At 42.0% G+C, this 27,503-nt stretch overlaps 1 protein-coding gene across 1 annotated transcript in view; it reads right to left on the reverse strand.

Annotated features, from left to right (window-relative positions):
• DISC1 (DISC1 scaffold protein) overlaps window positions 1-26,281 on the reverse strand; it is a 339,334-nt gene extending 313,053 nt beyond the window's left edge. The window contains exon 1 of the mRNA XM_058543022.1: window positions 25,955-26,281. Coding sequence (XP_058399005.1) covers window positions 25,955-26,225 — 271 coding nt within the window. The 5' untranslated portion in view covers window positions 26,226-26,281. The remainder of the gene's footprint in view (window positions 1-25,954) is intronic.
• Between the last annotated feature and the right edge of the window lie 1,222 nt (window positions 26,282-27,503).

Below are 27,503 nucleotides of genomic sequence, written 5' to 3' on the forward strand. Positions count from 1 at the left end.
TAGGCCCCTGTCATAAATGTTTAAAACCTTACCATAAATGCTTGAAGCCCACCAATCAAAGCCCATCCCACCAGCATTTCCACATGCCAGCCTGTTCTCCCTAACCTGTTAAATTTTGCTCCAATTCCTTAACTGGGGAAACAGATCACGCCCCCTGTTCTCCCTGAAGATCCATCTTGCAGAATAAAACTGATCTCTTTTCCCAAAGGCTGATTCCCTAATTAATTGTTTTTTTTATGTGCACCAGGCAGAGAACCCCAATTTTGTGCAGTAACAGTAACTGCCAAAAGAATTAAAACCCAGGCAGTGTGCTCCAGAGCCGTGCCTTCAACACTATGTTCCTTCTCAAAACTATGAAGCTTATCTGCCAAATACTGTAAAATTTGGATGAAATTAATAGCAGACACCAAAATCAATACATTCCTCTCCAGTACTTGAGAAGGAAAGAAGTTTTTTTCCAAGATACTTCACTCAGAAGAACAAAGAGTGCAGGCATGAGTTGGGAAGAAGGCAGCTGCTGGCCAACTGCTAATTTGAAAAACATTAACATTAAAATTTTTAGAAAACAATAACCTCAGAAGATTTACCATAGGCCACTGATGCTTGCCTGGGTGTTCTATTCAGTTCATTCATAAAACAAAGCCATCTCAGAAGCAGCAAGAAGTACAGTTCCATCTGAAAACAGAGTCAATAACTTGGAATATCAGCTTGAAAAAATGTCAAAATGCAAAGGAAAAGGTAAAGGAAAAATTAATTAAAGAGAAGATAATATACATACAGGGCAACAAATATATGGATGATAGGTGCCCCTCGACCAGAAAAAAGAAATAGTGAACCAAAGATATAATAGAAGAAAATATCTATGGAATAAAAAAATAGTCTAAATCTGTAGATAAAAAGTATACACAGCATTCAGGAAAAAATTTGAAATATTATGACCAACACCAAGATATCCTGGTAAAACCACTGAACTCCAAAAAAAAAAAAAGAGTGAATCCTGTGTTAATCTCAGAGAAAACTCAAGTCACATATATAAAGAGCAAAACTCAAGCTGGCTTCCAAAGTAACATTCAATGCCAAGTGACACTGTCAATATGGTTTGGGGCCAGTGATAGGGGCACTCAAGAATTTTACACCCAGCTAACTTGTTAAACTTTATAAAGACAACAAAAAGTCATTATTTAATATGCACGGATTTGGATCTTGTAACAACCACGGGCCTCTTGGTAAAAATCTCTGGATGGTGAAATCCAGACAACCAAGCAATAAATCAAGGTACAGGACTCAGGAACAGTAAAGCCCGTTCATGAAAGGATTACTGGGGAGCATCAGATCCTTTTAAATAAAGCACTAAGGCCAGACAACTATGAAAAGTATTAATACTGAATATAATATAAATGTTATAATGGTGACAATATAAAGTAATAATATAACTAATGAAAAAAACAATCATTTTTGACATTCGTATAGCACTTCCTGATTTATCAAAGCCTTTTCCATGCAATCTCTCATTAAATCAACCAACCAATCTTAGAAATGAGAAAACTTCAAGCTCAGAGAAGCAAGCCACAGACGCTCTGTGTGAGACTTTCCAACCCAAAACTTAAAAGTCTATCCACATTCACCGCCTGATATAAATATTTCAATTTCATTTTGCTTACAAACTCTCTCTTGTGCAGTGATATAAATACATGTGAGGATGTAAATATCACCCCTGAATCTCTACCCAGTTGTCCCTCCTAACAATTCCCAGACGTCTCCCTCACTGTGATTCTTCTTTCTATGTCAACCCTATTACCTCCTTTGGTCCCCGATTTCCCTTTCTCATCTGATTTGAGCAACTGCTCCCTGATATCAGAACAAGGACTGCTTCCAGACACATGATGAACAGGGAGCTTCCCCAAGAGAGAATCTGACAGACTCACACATACCTAGGGCAGGAGCCAACATACATGGAACCTGGGAAGAACTGGAAAGGTGAGGCCTAACGAAGGAAAGACTTAAGGAGAACATGAGGATCATCTTCAAATATTTAAAAGGCTGCCATGTGAAACAGAGTAAATTGTGTGTTGTCTGTTATAAAGGGCAGTAGTCTGATCAATGGCCCATCTCTGAAGGGCCACAGAGAGCTGTGTCCCCCAAACATCAGCTGGTCCAACACCACTTCATGGTGCTTGTCACAGTGGAACACCACTTGTAATAATATTTTCTTGATACTTTTGCTTAAATTGGCTCATTCCTTTTGCTTAAATAAATATATTTTAAAGAATATTTTTATGTCATTACTACCATAAATGGGATATGACAGTCACTTGCCATAAATAGAAGACAGCCATACAAATAAAAACAATGAAAACAAAACAGCATTTTTTGTCGTTGGCCAAAGATTTGGGAGACGGAAGCCTGCTCGGCTCCATCTTTATCACAACGTGAAGTGAGTTTTAAAGACACACTAGCAGCAAATTGAGACTTTATCCTTGGCAGAAGAAGAATGTAAGAATGTAAGTCAACGGTATTCCAGGTCACGTTTTGTGACTCTGAAAATCATCTCTTGTTCCACTGGAGGACACATCCCTCACCTGTACACGAATGAGTGCACAGGGTAAAAAATGTTACTAAATGATTTATAAAGTTATTCTAACTTATATTCACAAAAAGCAAGATAGAAGTTCAATATGGAAACACATATAATAAGTAAAGCTGGCAAAAATGGAAAAAGCATCTTTACAAATGCTAATAATAGTTAATATTGTTGAACATTCTACAGTTTACAAAGCACTTTCATTTACATCGTTACAAGTAATCTATTTAAAGTAATGGCTCTTCTGTCCCCAGAAGAATTTGACAAAGCATCCCTCAGGACAGATGACAGCTAAGGCCCCTTCTGATACCAACAATCTCAGAGTCTGGGCTGCCTTACCAACCTTGTCGTTTGAATTGCTAACTTTTAAAAGAAAAGCAATTTTAAATTAAAACTTTAACCTATGCCCAAAGCCAGCAGAAGGAGAGAAATAATAAAAATCAGAGCAGAAATAAATGATATTGAGACCAAAAAAACAGTAGAAAGGATTAATGAAACAAAGAGTTGGTTCTTCGAGAAGATAAACAAAATAGACAAACCCTTAGCCAGGCTAACTAAGAAAAAAAGAGAAAAGGCTCAAGTAAATAAAATTAGAAATGAAAGAGGAGAAATTACAACGGATACCATGGAAATACAGAGGATTATAAGAGAATACTATGAGAAATTATATGCCAACAAATTGGACAATCTAGAAGAAATGGATAAATTCTTAGACTTATACAACCTCCCAAAATTGAACCAAGAAGAAATGGAGAATCTGAATAGACCAATCACAAGTAAAGAGATTGAAATAGTAATCAAAAACCTCCCAAAAAATAAAAGTCCAGGACCAGATGGCTTCTCCAGTGAATTTTACCAAACATTCAAAGAAGATTTAATACCCATCCTCCTCAAACTATTCCAAAAAATAGAGGAAGATGGAACACTTCCTGAATCATTCTACGAGGCCAACATCACCCTGATACCGAAACCAGACAAAGACAATACAAAGAAAGAAAATTACAGGCCAATATCGCTGATGAACATTGATGCAAAAATCCTCAACAAAATATTGGCAAACCGAATACAACAATATATTAAAAAGATCATACACCATGATCAAGTGGGATTTATACCAGAGACGCAGGGATGGTTCAACATCCGCAAATCAATCAACGTGATACATCACATCAACAAAACAAAGAATAAAAACCACATGATCGTCTCAATAGACGCAGAGAAGGCATTTGACAAGATACAACATCCATTTATGATAAAAACTCTCAATAAAATGGGAATAGAAGGAAAGTACCTCAACATAATAAAGGCCATATATGACAAACCCACAGCTAACATCATACTCAACGGGGAAAGACTGAAAGCCATTCCTCTGAGAACAGGAACGAGGCAGGGCTGCCCACTCTCACCACTCCTGTTCAACATAGTACTGGAGGTTTTGGCCAGAGCAATTAGGCAAGAAAAAGGAATAAAAGGAATCCAAATAGGTAACGAAGAAGTGAAACTCTCACTATTTGCAGATGACATGATTGTATATATAGAAAACCCTAAAGAATCTGTTGGAAAACTGTTAGAAACAATCAACAACTACAGCAAAGTTGCAGGGTACAAAATCAATCTACAAAAATCAGTTGCATTTCTATATGCTAATAATGAACTAACAGAAAGAGAGCTCAAAAAGATAATACCATTTACAATTGCATCAAAAAGAATAAAATACCTAGGAATAAATCTTACCAAGGAGGTGAAGGACCTATACAATGAGAACTACAAGACATTATTGAGGGAAATCCACGATGACATAAAGAAATGGAAAGATATCCCATGCACGTGGATTGGAAGAATAAACATAGTTAAAATGTCTATATTACCTAAAGCAATCTACAGATTCAATGCAATCCCAATCAGAATCCCAATGACATTCTTCACAGAAATAGAAAAAAGAATACTAAAATTTATATGGGGCAACAAAAGACCCCGAATAGCTAAAGAAATCCTAAAGAAAAAGAACAAAGCAGGAGGCATCACAATTCCTGACTTCAAAACATACTACAAAGCAATAGTAATCAAAACAGCATGGTACTGGTACAAAAACAGACACACAGATCAATGGAACAGAATTGAAAGCCCAGAAATAAAACCACACATATACGGACAGCTAATTTTCGACAAAGGTGCTAAGGACATGCAATGGAGAAAGGAAAGTCTCTTCAATAAATGGTGTTGGGAAAACTGGACATCCACATGCAAAAGAATGAAAGTGGACCATGTGCTATCGCCATACACAAAAATTAACTCAAAATGGATCAAAGACCTGAAGGTGAGACCTGAAACTATAAAACTCATAGAAGAAAATATAGGCAACACACTATTTGACATTGGGTTTAAAGGAATCTTTTCGGATGACATGCCTACCCAGACTAGGGAAACTAAAGAAAAAATAAACAAGTGGGACTTTATCAGACTAAAGAGCTTTTATAAGACAAATGAAATCAGAATCAAGATGAACAACCAACCAACCAGCTGGGAGAGAATATTTGCAAAACATACATCTGACAAGGGGTTGATCTCCATAATATATAAAGAACTCACACAATTGAACAACAAAAAAACAAACAACCCGATCAAAAAATGGGCAGAGGAAATGAACAGACACTTCTCCAAGGAAGATATACAGATGGCCAATAGGCACATGAAAAGATGCTCAACATCACTAATCATCAGGGAAATGCAAATCAAAACAACACTAAGATACCACCTCACGCCCGTTAGAATGGCTATAATCACCAAGACAAAAAACAACAAATGTTGGAGAGGATGTGGAGAAACAGGAACCCTCATACACAGCTGGTGGGAATGCAAATTGGTGCAGCCTCTATGGAAAACGGTATGGAGATTCCTCAAAGAATTAAAAATAGAGATGCCCTATGATCCAGCCATCCCACTACTGGGAATCTATCCAACGCACCTGAAATCAACAATCCAAAGAGGCTTATGCACCCCTATGTTCATTGCAGCATTATTCACCATAGCCAAGAAGTGGAAGCAACCTAAGTGTCCCTCGACTGACGATTGGATTAAGAAAATGTGGTATATATATACAATGGAATACTACTCAGCCATAAAAAAAGACAAAATCGTCCCATTTGCAACAACATGGATGGGCCTGGAGCGTATTATGTTAAGTGAAATAAGCCAGAAAGAGAAAGACAAACACTGTATGATCTCACTCATATGTGGAATATAAACCAACACATGGACAGAGAAAACTGGACTGTGGTTACCCGGGAAGTGGGGGTGGGGGGTGGGGGGTGGGCACAAGGGGTGAAGGGAGTCATATATGGGGTGAAGGACAAACAAAAATGTACAACCCAAAATCTCACAATGTTAGAAACCATTAAAATATCAATAAAAATGTAAAAAAAAAAAAAAAAAAAAAAAAAAAAAAAAAAAAAAAAAACTTTAACCTATGGTCAGTAAGAAATCTGAATTGGATTTACCGAAGTAGAAAGCAATTTGATCTGAACTCAGCAAGGATGAAGCACACCCAAGGAGAGTTAAAATGGCAATCACTCTGTGTGTGTTAATTTGACAACAGATCACAGGAGCAGAATAACTTCCCTGTAGCTTATCAGGGACGTGAGGGCTGAGGAAGGGTCACTGCAGGTAAGGAAGCACTGAAGCTCTGACTCTGCCATTTAAAGAGAGCTATACTCCAAAGGGGTCAGACAGGCTGCAAAGCTCAAGTGTGCAAATTAAAACTTTCTTCCTACTTCCCTTGGCAACGTTTGGACAGCCCCAGATTTATCCAAACCAGAGAGAATGAGACCTCCGTGGTCCCCTTGGGTACGTTAAAGTTAATGGAAATAATCTCAGCAATTGCTTTCCTCCTTCTTTTAGGGGGCACTAAATCGTAGCTGTTCTGTAAGGACTTCCTTCAGGATACGGGCTCCTGGCTCCAAGGCCAGGCTGTGCAAGGCGAGCACAGCAGAGGAGCCAGCTGGTTGACCCACTTTGGAAGCACTGCATCTTAGGTGCATTGTTTGAAATATTTGCCTGGGAATGCATAAACACTTAAATACAAATTCTAGGAGGCCCAGAGGGTTCGGGGCACAGCTGTTTTGCATTTAAAAGGAAAGAACTATTCCATCTCTGACAATTCTCAATAACCTCAACAGCCTCCTCTAAAGCCAGCCCTGAACTCTCCTCTCCAGATTCTCAGGTTCCAAGTCATCCTAGAAGCCTGGGATGACTTGGGAGAGGATGAAAGCCTTTTCTTTTACCTAAGAGCATTTTACTTTACCCTTCAAGCTGGCAATGTCACAGATGTGTCATGGATTGAAATGGTTAGGAGATTCTATGCCCTCTAAAGAGGACGTAGGGAGAGAGCAAGCATAGAGGATGGGCAGAGGCCTTCCCTGTGTCTCTCTGCTTCTCTCAGCTTCTTTCATATCATAATGCTGTTTACTAAAAAACAACATACCTATGTGATGCTAAAAAAAATGAGATTAGATATTTGCTGAGGGTTTCTTAGCTGACACTGGTTGTCATATTTTATTTACGCACCAATGAAAAGTTCCCATAGCCCTTTAATTTGATTAGCTCTAGAATTTGCCATCTTTCTCTCCGAATTCCGTCTGTCTCTCCTCATTAGCCCAGTCTTTAAATCTTTCCCTGGAGAGATTAATTCAGTACATTTTTTTCCTCTTTGAGCCAAAAGCTACATGACTCAAGATGGCAGACATTCTACAAGATACAAGAACTATTCATAATGTCTTTGGCTTTTATATGATGTGAAAAGCTTAGGTGTTGAAGTTAACAATAAACTCAACCTGAGTGGCCAGTGTGATGTGATGTGTGCACCAAAAACTAAGCATCATCTTGGCTTGCACTGAAGAGACCCAGCATTCAGATTGAGGGGGGTAGGAGACCTATGGCTCCCTGTTCTGCTAAGAACACATAAGGACTTTCTTTCTTTCTGGGCACCACCTTTTAAGAGAAAGCATCCAGGAAGGTAATTGGCATGACATGGCCTTAAGCAGAGGTGAGCAACTTTCCACGCCCACAAGAGTGATGCCCTAGCTGGTGAAGCAGAGCTCCGGAATATGACTTGGAATGGTGACAGAGGCAGTGAGAGATGTGAAGGAAAAGAGGGAATTTTAGAATTTCTAGTTTAGAAATCATCAAAAGGGTAAGGAAAGCAGAAAAACTATTGTATTAGGTTCCTATTGCTGCTGCAAAAAAATTACCACAAACTTAATAGCTTAAAGCAACACAAACTTATTATTTTTACAGTTCTGGGTCAGAAGTCCAAAACAGGTGTCACTGGGCTAAAATCAAGGTGTCAGCAGGGTTACTGTCCTTATGGAGGCTCTAGGGGAAAATCCGTTTTCTTGACTTTTCCCGCTTCTAGAAGCTGCCTGAAATCCTTAGTTTATGGCCCCTTCCTCCGTCTTCAAAACTAGCAACTTAGTATCTTCAAATCTCTCTCTGACTTGGACTTCTGCCTCTCTCTTTCACCTAAAAGGACCCTGTGAGTACTTTGGGACCACTGGGATAATCCAAGATAGTCTCCTCATCTCAAGAGCCTTGATTTAATCACATCTGTAAAATCTCTTTTGCCATGTAAGGTAAGATATTCACAGGTTCCCAGGATTACGATGTAGACATCTTTGAAGGGGCATTATTCTGCCTACCACAACTGTCACTGGGGGAGGGGGAGAAATGAGGAAGGGCTTGTACTTGGATCACAGGCAAGATGAAGAAGTTAAAGGATTGGACAGTATTTGTGGACATTTAAAATGATAACAAGCAAAGGAGTCAGAGAGATCTGGGTTCAATTTCAGCTCTTCCATTTATGAGTTGGGTAACTTTGGGAAGTTACTTAATGTCTCTGGGCCTGTTTTCTCAACTGAAAAATGGGGATAAGAATAGTACGCCCCTCCTTAGGTTGTTGTGATGGTTAAGTGAGCATTAGCCCATTGCCTGACACATAGTGGAGGCATAATAAATGGAGCCCAGATCTAAAAATAAAGAAACTGAAGCTCACAAAATTAAGTAGCTTAGCCATGTTTGCCCAACTTAATACCTATAATGCTTCCATTAGCTAATCCTTAGGGCTGAAATCAGTATTTGAGCCTAATTTAAAGAGATATCTATTGATTCAATAGGAAAATAAGATTCAACATCTAGGTTATGGCGCTAAATGCCAGTGACTGAAAGGAGCATTAGCCCCCAAGAAACTGAAAACCTGGTTGGGGAGAGCAAACAAATAGACAAAATATAAATGCAAGTATCAAATAAATATCAAATGTGACATGCCAAATGAGTGGTAAAGATAATATGTGCCATCAGCCAAGGGCAAGTGATGCAAGTCATTAATCTGGGCTCATAAATAAAGGCTTCCTAGAAAGGATGGAGTTTGGAGGAAAGAGAGGCTTTTCAGGCAGGAAGATAGGAGGTAACACAACCAAGGTGGGGATGCTCATCGCCAAGTTGTAGGGGCAGTGTAGCTGAAGTCAGTATTCACATGAAGTACAGGGTCTTAAATGCCAGCAGACAACAGGGAGCTACTGAAGACTGCAGATGTCCACATCACGTGACATGGGAATCATGGAGGAAGCTGGACTAGCCTTCACACTGCATTACGCAGCCATTTTATTGTAGAGCTATTTCTCCCTTCAATTCTGTCAGTGTTTGCTTCATGTATTTTGGAGCTCTGATATTTGGTACATATATGTTTATAATTGTTATACCTTCTCGGTGAATTGAGCCTTTTATCAATATATACTGTCCTTTTTTGTTTCTTGTAACAGTTTTTTACCTAAAGTCTATTTTGTCTGATATTAGTATAGTTACCCAGCTCTCTTTTGGTTACTACTTGCATGGAATGTCTTTCTCCACCTTTTCATTTTCAACCTATGCATGTCCTTAGAGCTAAAGTAAGTCTCTTGTAGACACCATGTAGTCGGATCACAGTTCTTTTTTTATCCATTCTGCCAATCTATGCTTTTTGACTGGGGAGTTTAATCTATTCACATTTAAAGTAATTACTGATGGGAGTGACTTACTTTTGCCCTTTTGCTATTTGTTTTCTGCATGTCAGAGCTTTTTTGTCTCTCATTTCCTCCTTTGTGGCCTTCCTTTGTGTCTAGTTGATTTTTTTTTTTTTTTGGTGAGGAAGATTAGCCCTGAGCTAACATCTGTTGCCAATCCTCCTCTTTTTGCTGAGGAAGACTGGCCCTGAGCTAACATCCATGCCCATCTTCCTCTACTTTATACGTGGGACGCCTGCCACATCATGGCTTGATAAGCGGTGCATAGGTCCGTGCCTGGGATCCGAACCTGTGAACCCCGGGCCACCAAAGCAGAGCACGTGAACTTAACCACTACGCCACTGGGCCAGCCCCTCTACTTGATTTTTTATAGTGCATATTTTGATTTCCTTTTGTGTGTATTCTATAGATATTTTCTTTGTGGCTACCATGAGGATTACATAGTATCCTAAAGTTAGAGTAATAATCTAATTGATACCAACTTAACTTCAACAGCATACAAAAACTCTACTTCTACACAGCCCTACCCTCCCTTTATGTTATTAATGTCACAAATTACATCTTTATACATTCTGTACTCATTAACATAAATTTATAATTATTTTTTATGCACTGATCATTTAAATTCTGTAGAACCTACCATTCTGAATGTGGCTGTTTCTTAACTGGGGGTTCACTTAGTTGCTGTAGACCTTTGACTATTTTCCAGAGTTCCTGTAAAGTTATTTTAGCCAGTCTCTAATCGTTTCTTGGTTTTTGTTTTTTTTTTAACATTTCCATGGGGGAATGAGGGCCTGGAGCTTCCTACTGCACCATTTCACTGACATCAGCAAATGCCACTCAGGCATTTTAGGGGCTGCAAAGGAGGGGAGATCAAAGGTCCCCTTCTATACCCCTCAGCTCTGAAAATCTCTACTGGGGACCCCTAAACAGAGGCATTGATTCAGATTGGAGCACTGTGAGAACAGGATTTCTGTTGCTACTTATTTTACTTGTTTCGTGAATTTATTTTTAAAATCCCATAGTCTTGTTTGTAATTCTTATATTGTTTTAATTCCATTTATAATTTTGTGTTTTTAGTTTACTTTAACCTTTTTCTTATTTGGCATAGAGGAAGCTTCTATTTTCCTTGTTTTGAATCTTAGCTGTATTATGTCTTATTGAACATTGAGTCTTGAGTTCGCTTTGCCTTTTTTAATATTTTGATTTTCATTTATTTAACTGTTTATTTTCACTCATTTAATATTTTTATTCTTTTGTAATATTTTACTACTTTTTGATTTCATCTTTATGCTTTTTTCAGTTTACATGTGTTATATCAATATTTTTGGGGTTTTCCCTAATTTCTATTTTCTTTAATCTTTACCCACTGTGTTTCATTTATCACACTTATCCTTATATTACATGGAAGGTTGTGCATCATTCTCTTAAGTTTGTATTCTTTGCTTCTCAATTTCTTTTATTTTATGTAGTTTTTAAATTTATCACTTCTAATTCTCACTTTTTAATCTTTGAATCTGTGATCTTCTCCACCACTTTTTATACTTCACATTTATGTTTTAACGGTATTCTATTTTATCAGTATAGAGTAGTGAATATCACTGCAGACCCTGAAGTGAGGAAGTCAGGATTCAAATCCTGTCTCCACCACCGACTAGTTGTGTGACCTTTGGCAAGCTATTTAACTTCCCTGTGCCTCAATTTCCCATATGTAAAATGAGGATATCAACAGTTTCTACCTCATAGAATTAAAGAAGTTTGTGTCTGTAAGGCTCTTAGAAGAGTCTGTGCTACACGGGCACCCAGGCAGAAACCGAGAACTGTTCACCAGCCCATTTCCCTTTTCTCCTGCACATGCAGTTGGACTACATTTTCCAGCTTCCCTTGAAATTATGTGTAGCCACATGACTGAGTCCTAATCAATGAAACTGGACAGAAGTGACATCCACCACTTCCAGGCCTGGCCTATAAAAACCTCTTTGCAGTCATCCCACGCTCGCTCTTCCTCTGTCTACTGATTAGATGTCGATGCTCTGGGAGACTTTGGAAGCCATAAATGAAAGGGGATAGAATCCAGAAATTTGTGTGCTTAAAGGGTTGGAAAAGCTGACTGCTTCTAAATCTGAAACAGTAGGAAATAAGATTGAAAAAGCTTTTGAGTGACAAAGGCCCAAAGACTCAGCCCTGTGGCAAAGAACTGATTAAGAGTATTGCCTTCCCGTCTGAGCCTGAGGGCCTCAAGTAACCACCATTTAATGGAGAAAGAAGGGCATGGGTTGATAGAGTAATACAATAAATCAAGTTTGATAATAATGTCTAGAAAAAAACTTTGGGATTAGCTGTTGGTATAAGGAACATAATGGAGGAAGAGAGAAGCAAACCCTACTAAGTTTTTAATAGAAGTGTATGGCCTGAGAAACCATAAGCCTGGACTTAAAAAAGGAAAAGTCTATATGAGCCTTCAACAAATCTCAGGCCCCATACAGAGTGTGCATGTCCTGGTAAAGATGGCAGACTCCCCAGCAACCACTTCAAATGTTGCCATGGAGAATGAGGACAAGGAGAAACTTCCTACAAGGAACTTCCTACAAGGAGGAATAAAGGACGCGACAGAGCCAAGGGCCATGGAGACCAATGGACAGGAGATTTCCTCTCCAAGAGCAGAATCAAGGTCTAGTGCAGAAAGTTCTCCCAGCCCTGGTTGGAGGCCTTCAGTGGCTTCCATGATTGCTTTAAACCTGCAACTACTGTGCATCTCTATTTTACTCTGTTCTAAATGGAATTTTTTGGTGTTGTTATGCTGGCTTTGCTCCACCACAGAAAATTGGGAGAGGCTAGGGAGGAAGCAAATAACTTTTTCTTTTTTAGTTTGTTAAGTCACAGAACCATTAGGATCCTTATTTAGACATGATGAGAAGACTGCACATCAGCCAGAGATCCTGAAGAGTGAGCCAGATGCAATGACTGTATGGTACTTAGCTGTGTCTCCTTCCGCGAGGAGTGATTGGGTTCTAGATGTGAGAGGGAAAATGAAGCAGAAATTTGGTGACCAGTAGGAGGAGCTCTGGGAGAGACTGGCCACTGTTTATCAAGCCTATTTCCTTTTCCTCTTGCATACACAGCTAAGTAACATTTCCCAGCTTCCCTTGCAGCTTTGTGTAGCCATGTGACAACAGAATGTGGGCAGAAGTGGTATCTGCCAATTCCAGCTCTGATCCATAAAAACCTCCTTTGAAGTCCTCTGCTCTCTCTTTTCATTAAGATGGTATGGCCTTTGTCAGCCTGAGTCCCTGAATGGCCATGTAAGGTACAGCAGCTCCTCCATCCAAGCCTGGTGCCTCAAGGTATTCACCAGTAAATGGAGGGAGCACCTGAACTTTACCTAGGAGAGAAATAAACTTCTAATGTTCTAAGCCACTGATTTCTCAGAATAACTGTTATAGCACTAGCATCACCTTAAATACAAGAACTTAATAAAAGTTAGCATGTTCTAAATGGTGACAATTGTAAACATTCCAATTTAATGTGACTGGATAGTAAACTGTGGTGCAAACATGGAATACTGTGTAGCCACTGGAAATAATGATGTAAAATAATGTTTGTTGACATGAAAACATTTCTGTGCTGTAACAATAGGTGAAAAAAAATTAGGTTAGAAAACAAGATGCAACATAATTCCACTTCCATAAAATCATTAGTGTGTCTAACAGAGGCTCTGAGAACCCTCTAGAAGGATGTTCACAAAAGAATTAACAGTGAGGGAGGTGGGACTTCAGTGATCATTTCTTCTTCCACCATATATTTTTCAAGCTTGTTTGTTTGTTTTCACAATGCCTATGTTTTGATTTTTATATAAAAACAATAAAGCTATGTTTGAACATTAACTGTATTATTTTTACTCCAGTTGACCCTGTAATGTCCATTTCATTTCCCTTAAGAGATTCTCCCCACCCCCTTCAATATGGAAGTTCTTAAAAATGTTACTTCAAGGAAGTCAGAAAACCTATGTGTGAGAAACCCCCCTCCCAAGACGATAACAATCTTATGTAGGCTTACATCTTATCTGCACTTTTCACAGTACACAGATTTCCATCAATTTATAAGTGACATGATTTAACCTTCCCAGTCTCTGCCCTCCCTAATCCTGGGACATTGGGCAGGCCTTGTAAGCTGACCATTGTCCTCGAGGGGAGGAGGAGGGACCGATGCAGAGCAGGGCCCCGTCCTAAAGGCCCCAGTTTGACTTGAACGAGGAACCAGTGAGGGGAGGGAAGGAGATGCAGAGGGGAGCCACAGCCACGCTTTGAAATCTTTCTCACACCCGAATGAGGACTGGTGTGCCTGTCACTGAACTAAATGCCTTCTTCCCAGCCAGGGAGAAACAATGACCCTCTGACTACACAGACCTCTCTGTTGTGAAGACTGTGGGAGAGGTGCCTATGGTTATGATTCTCACCATTAGGGTTTAGGTCATATGTGACTATACTTTTGCTAAACGGCTGCCAGAAAAATCGTAAGGTTTCAAGCAGAGGTGTGAGCCAGATGAACTAGAGTTTTACAAAAATTAATCTGACCATAATTTCCACCATGATTAAGAGGCCAGAGGCTGAAAACCTATTTAAAGGCTATCACAGATGAAGATGCGTGATGAAGATGGAAACAGAAATGAGGCGTCCATGTGCCATGAGATCCTGGGGAGTGTACCCAGCCCCCAAAGCACTCAACAGATCCACAGAGTCCACACACAAAATGTAGGAAAACTGAGACCACTCCAGGTATGCCAAACAGAGGACATTTAATACAGAGATTTGGTCACAAAGGTATGGGAAGAGCTGGAAGAAAACAAATGGCAAGGAGAGGGCAGAAGCAAAGAGGAAGACGGGGTAACAGCTAGGATCAGGCATTAATGTTCCTGGGCTGTGCCCTTGAGCCTGCTCAATCTGGGTACAGTTGAAGAGGTTGTGTCCTTTGGAGCCTGGGAAAAGGGCCACCTGTCGGGGCTGCTAGAGTCCAAATCAACCATCCTTGCCTGCAGCCACCCACTGAAAAACCCAGAATCAAAAAGATTTTCTCTTCCTCCTGCCTCTGGTCTTCCACTAGTGCCTTCTATCGGCAGAATTTAACAGGAAGGGAGCTGGCAAGGGAGCCAGGGATGTGCCGTTCTCTGACTCTCAGACCCAACAGTAAAGAGCAAGGCACAGAAGGGTGGTGAGAGGCCAAGTCAACAGCCAGCACCCAGCCTACCCTCTGACCCATTCTCTTCCCACCTGTGTTAACAAATGTCCATTCTGGAGGACACGTGCAGGGCAGTGCTGAGGAGGGGGCCCCTGGAAGGCAGGGGATTACAGCCCTTGGCCTCAAGGAAAATCCTAGAGAAAATTTAGAATTGAGGAAATAGCAAAACTGCTCCTCTGACTATGGTAATGGTATCACTGAAATTAAAGAGAAATGACCAAGTTGGAACCAGGTAAAGCATGCATGCACTCTCTCCAAGAAAGCTCTGTCCTCCACACTAATAATGCCATCTTTCTCTTGTTGACAGGCTGCTGCTAGCACATATGGTACTGTTGGGCAAATTTTTTAAAAGGTACCCCCTCTGGGGTGATGAACTATAAAAAGATGTCCCCTCTGGGAAGGTAAATTAGAAAAAAGTGGCCCCTCTGAGCTGAGGAATTAGAAAAAGATACGCCTTCCTTAGCACTGGAGCCCAGCCTGGATGTCGACCCCACTGACCCCTAGACCGGGACCCTCGGCAGGACATCACCTCCAGAGTTGTAGGACGAAGCCCACCTGTTTTAATGTGCTGCTGTTTTCTAAGCCTTTGCATATATATTGTCTCTGTAATCCTCACAACAGTCCTATGAAATAAGCATTATAATTGCCCAGCTTACAGATGAAGAGAAATTAGATGACTTGTTCCTAGTCACAGACCTAGTAAGTGACAGAATTGCTAGCAGAGTTTTGAAGTCTAAGAATAGCCCCTCAATAATAATGCTGAGTGCCTACAATAAGGCAGATGCTGCACTTGGATCTTCACTCAGATGACCACAATCGATTCTCTTAACAGTATGAAGTCGCTGGTATTACCTTCAAGGCACCAGCCCAGTGCTCACTGCTGGGACTCAGGCACCAGGGTCTGGGGACGCGCCCAGCCTGCATGCTGGTGCACCCGCATGTGCACTGGACCCCAGCCACCATGAACAGCATCCTTTCATTTACTTTGTTTCTGTACTAGTTACTGCCTCACTCAAAGGAAGCCCAAGCACAGTCAGCTCTGAGGGGACAATGAGACTGCAGAGGAATATCTGAAGCTGGGATTTCCTGTGGGTCTTTCTCCTGGTGAGACAAAAAGCCCCTTTGACTCTGGCTCCCTTGGGGTTCCAGGGAACAAGCTGGCATTATCTTTACACTGAAGGGTCTTTGACTCCCACAGTCACTGCAGACAATGCTGAAAGAACACCCAAAAGATTAGCCAAGTGGCCTGCCAAGTCCCAACCTCACAGAAGTTCTCCCTCAGTGAAAACAGCTCATGAGTAACAGCTCCAAAAATGTACAGAGACCCGGCAAGGTTTGGGGAAAGCAAGCAGCTGGGCCCCCCCTCTGTCTCAGTGTGCACTCAGGTTGGGTTCATTCTCATAATGGTTTTACTAAATAAATGTGAACTGTAACTATTTCCTCCCTTGAGCCCAAACACCTGAGACGCCAAGGGAGAAGGCAAACTATCTGTGCGTAGAGAGAAAGGCAGTGGCAGGCGCTCTGCTGCGCTGAACTTCTTTTAAGGTTAGAATGCCCTCTTCGGGTATGAAACGATACCAGCAAGAGCAGTGAATTTTCTGAGACAGGAGAGGCAAACTGTCAGAGAGGATTAAGAGAAACCAAAATCCAAACAGTGTCCTAATAAACAATCCTACAGAGCTTACATTTCATACAGATGAAAATTTTATAAAGACGAAACCAAAATTAAATTACCTCTTGAAAAAGGAAAGATTGACTGGGTCTAGAACCCGAATTCCCGTCACAGAGCCAACCCAGATGTGCCCCGTTAAGCCCCCTTCACTCTCCACAATGCATCTGGTATCAATCATCGCATGAAACCTGCTCATCACAAGCAGCACTAGAACACTCAGAGCCCAAGGCAGCACCAGATGTGCCAAAGGAATCGCTCACCTTGTTGTCAGTGGTGGTGGGCGTTTAAGGGGGCACCAAAAGTCTCTGTCTGAGAACCACAGGCTTTCCCTCATACGTCTAGCAGCAGTCTGACCTGACTGAACTCGTGTGGTGGCAAAACCTCACGTGCAGAGATGCAAAGCAACGGAGAGTCTTTATGCCACTGAGTTCAGAGAACCAGCATCTATTTTGCTGCAGAAACACGAATGTGATTCAGATAAGAGACCAGGGACCCAGATTGAGGGTGTGAGGGACAAGCTATAAGGCAAACTGAGATTGCAGGCAGGACTGATGTTAGGGACAATATCAGTAAGCTTATAATAAAAGCAATTCTTTAACATAAATATTATAGATGATGATGAGCTCTTACATAAATGATCGTATTAGATCTTGACCACAATTCGACATTGAGGGCTGACATTATCTCCGTTTGTACAAGGAAGGACGCTGAGATCCAGCGACATTAAAGGATTTTCGTAGGGTCCTCACTCCCCGACCAGTGTCCTTTCCATATGGCCTCTCAGCCAATCGTGGTTAACCATCATTTGCCCACAACAATAACAAGTAAGGTGAAGTATTTTGATCACAATTTAAATGAAATTTGCCTTTGGACTGTGTCTCTGAGCTTCCACTTGAAGACGCATTTGTCGCATGTTTCAGGAATTCACAGTGCAGCATGACAAGCGATGAACATCATGAGCGGTAGAATGTAGGAGGTGCCGGGAGCAGTAGCAGTGCCAAGGGCTGGCCTGGGGGGGCTGCAGCGCCGCACCTGCTTCACAGTGCACTAAAGCCACTCCAAGTGAAAATCAGGAGAATGTGCTTTGACACGGGCAGCTGACTTTTTTCTCTTATGAAATGTGCAAACGGCAGCTCCTTTAGAAATGTTTGCCACTTGTATTGATCTTGAATGTGCAGTCTATATAAAGAGTGTGCTTGCACGCAAAAGCAACTGTCCTAACCCAACTGCTGCCTAAGCCTCTGCAGGCAGCGTTTCAGGAGCCACCGCTGGTTGGGAAGCAATTCTCCTGTGTGCCATGGTGGCTCTATTACACATGTTATTTTAAACCAATTCAATTCAATAAGTCTTTATTCTTACTACAGGTCTAACAAAAATGATAAGAAGATAAATAAGACAAGGTCTGCCCTCAAGAAATTCAGCCCAGACTAATGCAAATGCATATCCAGAAGAATGTTCCTCTCCACTAAATTTCTGTTCCACTTACCCCTTCCCAGCTCTGTAATGACTAATAATTATTCATTTTATTGAAAGCCAGTCTTCTAATTTGGATATGATATTGTAAAAAAAAAAACAAAAAGGTGGGGGGGATCTTTTGCTCATTAAGAAGCAGCATAAAATTTTAAAAGCAATGTCAATATAAATTCATCCCAAGATTAGCCTAAAGTAAAGTAACTCCCTTGGGACATCTCCTTTTATTTTCACTGAGCCCTATTCTGCCTCAGCAAAATGGGAAAAACAGGGGTCATATCAATACTTTTTCTTACATATCACCTTATGCTTTGAAAAAGAAGTTTCCAAAACATTTACATACAATAAATATTTGAATGGATGTATTTAGATAATCCCAAATCAGAGTCAAAAAAAGTAACAGTTGGATTAAAATGATAGAATTTTTCCATTTTTTCCATTCAAATTACTATTTAAGTCAAGTAGAGACACACAAAAGCTGCATGGTTGGGAACTAGTTCAGAACTCATCCTACAGCCCCCAAGGCCAATTAGCGGGCTGGGTAGAGGATGAGATCGTGAGTGTGGAATTAGTGCAAGGCAGTCCCCTCGTCACGGCCCCCAGACAGCTGTAGGCCTCCCCCAGCCTGGGAAACGTGGGTCCTGCTCTACGGAGCTGCCTGAGCAGAGAACGTCAATGAAATTAAGCGAATGCAACACCACAACCAGGAAATTAACTCAGAATTCCTACAGATGGAGAACTAGTATCTCTCTTTGTAGATGAAGAGCAGCACATTTTATACACCTGTGTGGAAGTCAATACTTGAGTAAATTATCTCCAACATTATTATGCCTAGGAGTAAACACTGCAATAAATAAATTATGAATTCAAGGATTCCTTCTTTCTTCTTCCACTCTCCCTCCACCTATCCTATAAAATATTCACTGGGCATCTATTAGATGCTAGTTACTTCTTAATGATTTTGGTGTATCCCAATGTGCCCAATCATTCTGATGAAACAACATCCAGAAACTTCCAGAAAATTAATAAGAATTCTCTTTTCTCCACTGAACTATAGGCTTCTCAAGAGTATGGATAACAGTCTACTTGTTTTTTATCTTAAAGAGCTACCACGGTATCTGGCAATGTGGTTTGTGCATCTCCATAGACATTTGAACTGAACTGAACTTCTAGAACTCTTGATCAGTTTTGAAAGACATAAAAACAACAGATGTGGTTAATCTACACACTGGATTACTCAATCTAAAACATAATGAAGAGTCTAATTCAATTCAGTGAGAGTGGAGAAAACCACAAGCATACGACATAGATGAGAGGTAAGGAGATAAACCACACAGCTTCCTTGAGCTGAAAGAGTTTACACTGGAGTTGGAAAAGCAGGTTAAATACATAAAGAACTATAACAGAAGGGGAAGAGGGAATGAGAAGATGATTCCAGAGGACCAGGGAAGGCTATGAAGTATTACTGGCTAGATCTTATGTGAAGGGTAACATTTTGATGAGTAGAGATTGAGGGCAAAAAGGACAGATTCCACTATATTCTTGGTGGGCAGAATAACGTGTGCAATAAAAGAGCCAGAGTATCCATTTTAGGGATTTAGGGGCCAATTTACGGAAGGTTTAGAAAGAAATGCCGAGAATTTGCTTTCAGGACAGTAATGAGTCTGCACGGAGGAACAATTACCTAATCAGATCCGTGCTTTGGGAAAGTTATCCTGGCAGCAGTGTGCAGGCCTGACTGAGCAGAGAAATACCAACTCAATCAAGTGTCAAGAGCAGGAGGACATAAGGAAGGCTTGAGACACCATCGGAAGAAGCATCCTAAGAGGGGCTGTTAAGTTCAAAGGGTTGCCTTTAATCACTTGGAAAGAACACCAGGCTTCGTTAGATCTTCCCTTCAGACTAGATGGTCCTCAAGGACAAACTAATACATCTTTAGACACCTTTCTGTGCACACCACAGGGCCATGTATACAGTAGGTGCTACATAAATACTCTTGAATGGACAAATAAATATAATGGAAAGAATAAATAGATAACAATATCTCTAGAAGAGAATTATATAACCAGACAAAGGGAAACAAAAGGATTGATAAAAGTCAAGGTAATTTAAGGTCCCCAAATCTACTGTTTGAACTGAATGCAGATTATCTAAGCCCTAAGACAGCTGTCTCACATTTCATAATGCCTGGCCTGTAGCTATAATGAAAAACATTAGGAAAATATTAAGAATCATACTGAGTTGCTAAGAGAGTAGATCTTATAAGTTCTCATCACAAGAAAAAAATTTTTTTAACTAGGTAAGGTGACAGATGTTAACTAGACTTATTGTGGTAATCATTTCACAATGCATACAAATATTGAATCATTATGTTGTACACCTGAAACTAATATAATGTTATTGTCAGTTATACCTCAATTTAAAAAAAGAATCGTACTGAAATACACAAACTTTTTTCCTTCATCAGAGGCTTTATAACCACAAAACAGCTTTCACAGTTCTAAGTTTCCAGTGCATCAGAAACAGAAGAACCTCAATTTATCTCTATATTTACTTTTTCTCATTTGACCACTGTAAAATGTCCTCCTTTTCCTATAGTATTAAGATGTGGCATGCTTTCATTTATAAATGCAAAACACATACATTCTCCTGTGGGAAACAAAAGCCTAGGGGCTGGCTCAGTGGTGTAGTCATTAAATTCATGTGCTCTGCTTCAGCGGCCCAGGATTCGCAGGTTCAGATTCTGGGCACAGACCTACACGCCACTCGTCAAGCCATGCTAGCTCAGGGCCAATCTTCCTCAGCAAAAAGAAGAAGACTGGCAACAGATCTTAGCTCAGGGCCAATCTTCCTCAACAACAACAACAAAAAAGCCTAAGAATTATGCCAAACCATCTTATCAATCCACTCACAAATGAAGAGATGACAGGTAGGAAAAAGAAAAGTTAGGTCAGTGTGCATGTCACAAAACTAAATTTAAACTCAGATTCCATATTCAGGACACAATTCACTCATTAAACTTGAGATATTTCACCTGTCAACCTGTGACAGCAATTAGTCTCCAGGCAGGGCCACCTGTCAAATACACGTTTCTATTCCTGGTCGATTTGTTCGCCTGGGTGAACATGATCATGTTAATGATTACGATCAATCCCAGATCTGTGTAACCCTGGGAAGTTAAATTACCTACTGCATCCAGCCAGCTGACTGCAGGGAGCCTGCTAGGCCTCTGGAAATGGAACCACCTGGGTGGAGGGAGGAGGCAAAACGTGAAACCCCAATGAGCCAGGAGTAGGAAATTGACACAGTAGCTCAAATCCTGGACAATCCCAATCCTCCATGACAAAAATCACAGAGCTGGAAGTTTTCCCACATGTCGTCCAATACGGCCCCCCTCTCCATATGCAGACTCCCCCATTACCTTCACCACAGAATCAGCCAGCACTAACTTAAACGCTTCCCATGGCAAAGAGCTCACTGCTTTTCAAGGCGGCCTATTCCATTGATGGACAACTTTTATTTTTAGCAAGTTTTTCTCTAAATTAAGTCAAAAATTGATACCTTATTAATGTGTGGCTCCAATTTTAATTCTGGGCCAAGAAGGCACTCTATCGATGTTGAAAGAATGAATAACGAATAAATGAACAAATGGATTCTTAAAGATCAATTGATGATATGACAAAAGTAAGTGCTTGAAATTTTAAGTTTTTAAGAGCATGATGACTCAAAAAAAATAAGGATTTGGTTCAACTCACTTAATATTTCTTAAGCAGGGATGAATTATGCAGAACTAAGGAATGAAGCACAGCTTAATGGGAACAGCTCTAAGTAAGAGAAGAGAACCCAGATTCTAATACTCACTCTACTGCTATCCCTCACTTTTCGCACCTGAAAAATAAGCAGGCCAGATTCCGTGATCTTTACTGCCACTTACAACTGCCAGTACTCTGTGATATACAATTTATCCTCAGAGACTGCTGTCCCTCACCTCAAGGAGTTTACTATCTTCACTGCATTACTCTGAGAGTTCAAACCCATCTGCAAATAAACATCAGCCTCTCACAGTAGGACTTTTACCCTTTATTTGCAGATGGGTTTGAACTCTCAGAGTAGGGGTAGAATTTTATCCACGTATTTTAAATGGATGAGCAACATGGCTGGGAAATTAACCTGAAGTTGACATGGGAAAGATAATCTAGGGCTATTCATTCCAATTATTTCATTTGAGACCAGGTCTCCTGCACCTACGGCTACCATTATATTGACTAAATATAGAGTTCTCAGCAGCTGCACTTGGTAAATGCACTTGTCGATGCCTCACCTGCCAGAACTCAAGGGGTTTAACCAATTGATCTTTTGAAACTTCATCCAGCAATAAGTTCTGTAATTCTGTTTACAATGACCAGCGACCCTAGCGATTAGAGGAAGCTCCACTACCTCTACTATCCATTTCTGAGCCATGACGGGAGCCAGGTGGCCAAAAGGAGGGAGGGCTGGTAAAGGAAGCAGTCTCAAAACCAGTGGTCATCTCAGCAGATGAGCATATCGTGTGGGCTCCTGACTGCCTTCCAAAGCCAAATATAAATAATGTTTCATTCATTGGTCAGCCACAGTTCTCTTTTCCCACTTCCACTAGGTGTCAAAAATTGGGAGCTGATTGCAAAGTCTGTGCTCAAGGAGCACCTGGTAAACTCTCATTTCAAAAGAGAAAAGGGATTCAGAATGGTTAAAGCATCTGTGGCAGGTATTTAAAAAATTGCCTGATTGTTGCACAAAAGACATTCGCCAAGGAATTTTTACCACACAGTCATTAAAGTCAAGAACAAGCAAGGGTAGACTCCCAAAGGCTAAACGTCTTGCATTACTAAATGGTGCTGGCTGAAAAATGGCTGGCCCCAGCTGTGCCAAAGGGGACCCTCTTCACTCCCAGAGTGGCTGCCAAGGGCATCTCTGGCAGCAGTGCTCTCTGCTTGCTTTGCATGAGAACCCAGCATATAAACTGAATTACTATCATCATTATCAAAAGAATGGTTCTAATTCTAGTCTAATGACCCTAATGTACAAATGCTACTTATTTTTCCTAGAAACTTTGTTCTGTGCTGGTCTTTAGCTCTCAGTATTTAAAGATCACCATTGTACCCCCTCTTTGCTCTGAAACTTTGACCAAAACCACAATAAAATTCAGACATCAACAATTTAATCTCTAATCCTCCAATCAAACGTTTAAGGTTTATTTTTAAATGGAAAAGGCTTAATGAGCATAATAAATTCTGGCTTCTTTTTTTCTAAATTAATGTCTTAATGTTCAAGCAACAAGCAAATATTATTTTTTTCATTTAAAACAATAATAGTTTGCATCCCATTTTTGAAACAGATATAAATTGATGGACATAGCACAGAAATGGATTACAAGAGCAGAGACACCAAGCTATTTGTCTCTATTGACACTCCACTCCCCTTCCTTTTGGCCACTTGCTTTCTGTGGCTCAGGATCACTGTTGTTTTTTTATGTTCTTTTTCTTATTTATAGTTTTCTGTGCTTCCTGTAATGAGCACGCATTGCTTTTGGAAAAAGAAAAAAGAATAAGAGAAATTTCATTTAGGAAACAAATGACTTAGGAATTGTTTCTGCAGCCTGTAGACCTGGCATTCACCCCCCTTCAGGTGCACAGACTTTCTCTGAAGGTCCACGTCCCTCTGAGGTCATCTCAGTGAGCAGTGAGGTCCCTACAGAAATGTCCTGGGTCCCAGCCCTGCAAGGTAACCATGACACCAAAAGCCTCAATCCCAGTTACACCTCTTGTGCCATTCTAAGGTTTCTGGCAAATTTAAGCGTTAAAATAAAATTAATTCCGATTCCATTTAGTCTGAGATTTGCAATGAGTTATTGTAATACGTTCTTTCAAGATTTTAATACCTTTTTTATTGCAAATTTTCATTGTTTATTTTTGCAAGAAAATAATTTAAAATGGGATTTTAAAATAGAGATGAAAGAAATTAAGATTATTTCAAAGTCTCTTCTGCCAGGGCTAACAATTCACTCATATTTTAGAGTCTGTAAACATGCAAGACATTATTAACTGTAATCTAACATTGGTCTACTCTGAACCATGGCTCATCTCCATAACTTCAGTTTGGTCAGCGGTTGAGAACACACTTGTGAGAGGCACCCACACCGGATTTTAATCCTGGCTCTACTCTTAACAGCTATGTGACCTTGGGACAAAAGCAGAGTAACCTTGATTATCAGCTTTGTACAGGGAAAATGAGGATTATAAATATCTACCTCACAAAGGTTTGGGGCGGATTTCATCAGAAGAATTCCTAACAGATGGCCTGACATTGTAAGCTCTCAAAAAATTGCCCCTGTTATTCTTCCCTCCTGGTAGCAGTGACGTCTCATATTAGCCAGTGACTCAGACTCTTCAAGGTGCTTCCAGATTTTTTACCTCATTTGATCCTCAGGCAGCTCTGTCAGTACAAAAAGCCATAATTACCGTCCGCATTTTTCTTTTCTTTTATCTTTTGTGTAAACAGATGAGGAAACCGAGGCTCAGGGTCAAAGCACTCCAGACCGCTTTTTGCTCAGTGACACAGTTCTCAGCTGAACCCCAAAAGACTTTATGTGCCGTACCTGAATGGAATAAAACTAAATTTCTTCTCAAATACTCTGCTATTCATACTTTAATCAAATCAAACTGGTATTTCCACATCTCTCCAAATCATTTAGGTTTTGCTTAGTAAAAATAGCAACTAAGGTTATTTAGAGCTTACTCCACATCTCAGGCCCTGGGCTCAGTGCTTCACAGCCACTGCCACATTTAAACCCCGTAACAACCCTATGAGGTGGGCACTGTCATTGTCCCCATTTAACAAATGGGGAAACTGAGGCATGGCTAAGTCCAAGACTGAGATGCAGGCAGACTATCTCCAAATTCCAACTCTTAGTTCTCTGGTACTACCCAAATTGCATTTGTCCAACTGACAGTTCGGTTGGCAAAATGCCTTCATGCACAACACGTGTGAGACAAGGAGGCGAGGTAATGGGTGCTCTCTCTTACATTTGAGGAAACCAAGGCTCCCAGATGCTAAGCGTTGTGTCTAAAATTACCCGGCCCTCTGGTGGCCCAGCAAGGACGCAACGGCAGCACTCCCTGACTCCAACCCGCATTCTCGTCCGAAAGTCTCAAATGCCTTTGTAGGTATTTTAAGAGTAAGGTGGTAGGACACGTCCTGTCACTCTTGAAAAGCAACCATCAACTTAATGGCTTCGGTGTCAACACTGAGAGTTGACAGCGTGACCCGTGTTCTGGGAAGTGGAAACGGAGCGGTCTCTCCTTAGCCCGGCCGTGGGCGTTGCTGTCGCCAAGTCGGAAGTGGGAGGCGAAATTGTTTGCAGAGCAGCCCCTTGGGCAGGTGCCAGCACCACATTCCTCATCCCACCCCCAGCTCCTCTCTCCGGGTCCCCGACGGGGTGGAACCCGTCTCTCAGCGGGGTCTCGGGACGAGGGCGAGCCGGGCGTCCCCTGTCCCACAGGTGAGCGGGTGAGGGCGCACAGCGACGAGAGGCTCGGCGGCGCCGGGTCCCGGGACTGACCCAAACCCCAGGCAGGCCCTTGCCGCCTTCCTCGGCCACCAAGACCCGCCACGGGGGCGGGTCCTACCAGCGCTGTTTCGAAAACTGCCGCTCGCCGGGATCTCAGTACAGTCGGAGGGGAGAGACCTGGCCCGGCTCGGCGCAGGCGGGCAGCCCCAGACCGGACTCCTCCCCCAACCCCGCACGCCACGCGCCCTGCCTCAGTTTCCCTCACCTCGAAAAGGGTGCACAGAACCCAAGCTGTTAACAGAGGCACACCCAGACCCACACGATTTCCAGGGGGCAGAGCGCGCCCTCCCTGCCCGGATGCCCCCGGCCCCGCCCGCCTGCGGTGACAGCTACCCTACCTGCGCGGTGGCCCCCGCCGCCACCGGCCGGGGCGCCCTGGGGACCCCCGCCCAGCATGCGCCCCGCCGGCTCCTCCCGCTCCGCTTCCGCCGCCTCCAGCTCGTCGGCGGTCAGCAGGCTCGGTGCGCCCGAGGCCCGCGGAGGGGGAAGCGAGGCGCCGAGCCGGACGGGAAGTGGGGAGGGGGCCGGCGAGGAATAGGGAGGCTCCTTCCTTCTCCCCGGCGAGGCGAGCGGTTTCCTTTCCAGCCTCGGCCCCTTATGCACACACATACACACACACACACTCACACACACGCACGCACGCGGCTGGGGCGGGCGGCCCGGCAGGCCCACAGCCCGTCTCCCAGACCTCTGAAAGTTCGCTTTTCACTCTCGCTCATTTGTGGGCGAAAATGAGAGGGGAAGTGCGGTGGGGCGAACGGGAGCGCAGGGAAGGAGAGACGGCGAGGCCACCAGGGGTGGGTCTACGAGGGCGCCTCCCACACGCGTGATTAGGGAAGTGACCAAAGGGTTGGTGAGGAGACGGAGGGGATGAAAGGGTGAGGAGAAAGCGGGGAGACGACAGATGACGCTGGGAAAGAGATGAATGGGAGCAGTTGTTCAAAAATGAAATGTGAATCCAACTTTTTGAATCTTCAGGCAGCACTGGACTGGTCCCAGAGCCCCCTCCCCATCTTGGACGCAAGCTGTGATCCGTGCGGAGCTCCTAGGCTACTGACTCACCTCCTTCACTTCTTCTCTTTGGCTCATTCAGGAAGGCTACTGGAGCACCCCCTTAGGTAGCACCTGCCAGAAATGGTTCTTGCCCTTAAGGAGCTCGCCTCCAGTCGGGAAGATAAACAGATGCATATAAAACTAAATAGCAACATATGGTAGGATATGCCAAGAGCCAGAGTCTTGGCACAAGAGTCTTGGCACGGAAAGTGTTGCAGAAGTTCCAGGGTAAGAGGGAGTCTTGTGAAGAGTCAGGGAGACCTTCTGGAGGAGTGGGCAGGATGTCACTAGAACTAGAGGAGGGCCAAGGTCCTTCAAAAGATAAGAATCTTGGGAGTGAAAACGCACTCCCAAGTCGTTGTGTTGTGGACAGAATGAATATGAGAATGGATATTAAGGATGTGTGGAAGATGGAAGGAGCATAAAGCTGGATCTGGCTGAGTTTAATGATATATACCACTAAGAGAACTGGATTCAAAGCTGTAGTTTGAGAGATTAGAAAAGGCTCTAACAGTTTGGTTCTAGATTGAAACATGGACCAAGAGCTGTCCTACACTGGAAATGCGAGAACTGCCTTGCTATACTGCTAAGGAAGTACCCAAAGGCTTAGGGGGATTGGAATATCAGAGTGGATTTATCATGTAAGACCTGCTTTCCACTCCAGGAGGGTTCAGAGGACACACCTTTCACTGTGACTCAGAAATAACCTTGTGACCCAGCATCCTTGGTCACTCTTCTCTCTGTCAGACATTACAATGGGAACTGCAGCCACTGAACTAGGATCCTTGAATGCAACGGGGATAATTGGATTATAGTTGACAGGGGTCAAATGGT

Source organism: Diceros bicornis, chromosome 6 (genome assembly GCF_020826845.1).
Source record: "Diceros bicornis minor isolate mBicDic1 chromosome 6, mDicBic1.mat.cur, whole genome shotgun sequence".
Classification (NCBI taxonomy): domain Eukaryota; kingdom Metazoa; phylum Chordata; class Mammalia; order Perissodactyla; family Rhinocerotidae; genus Diceros; species Diceros bicornis.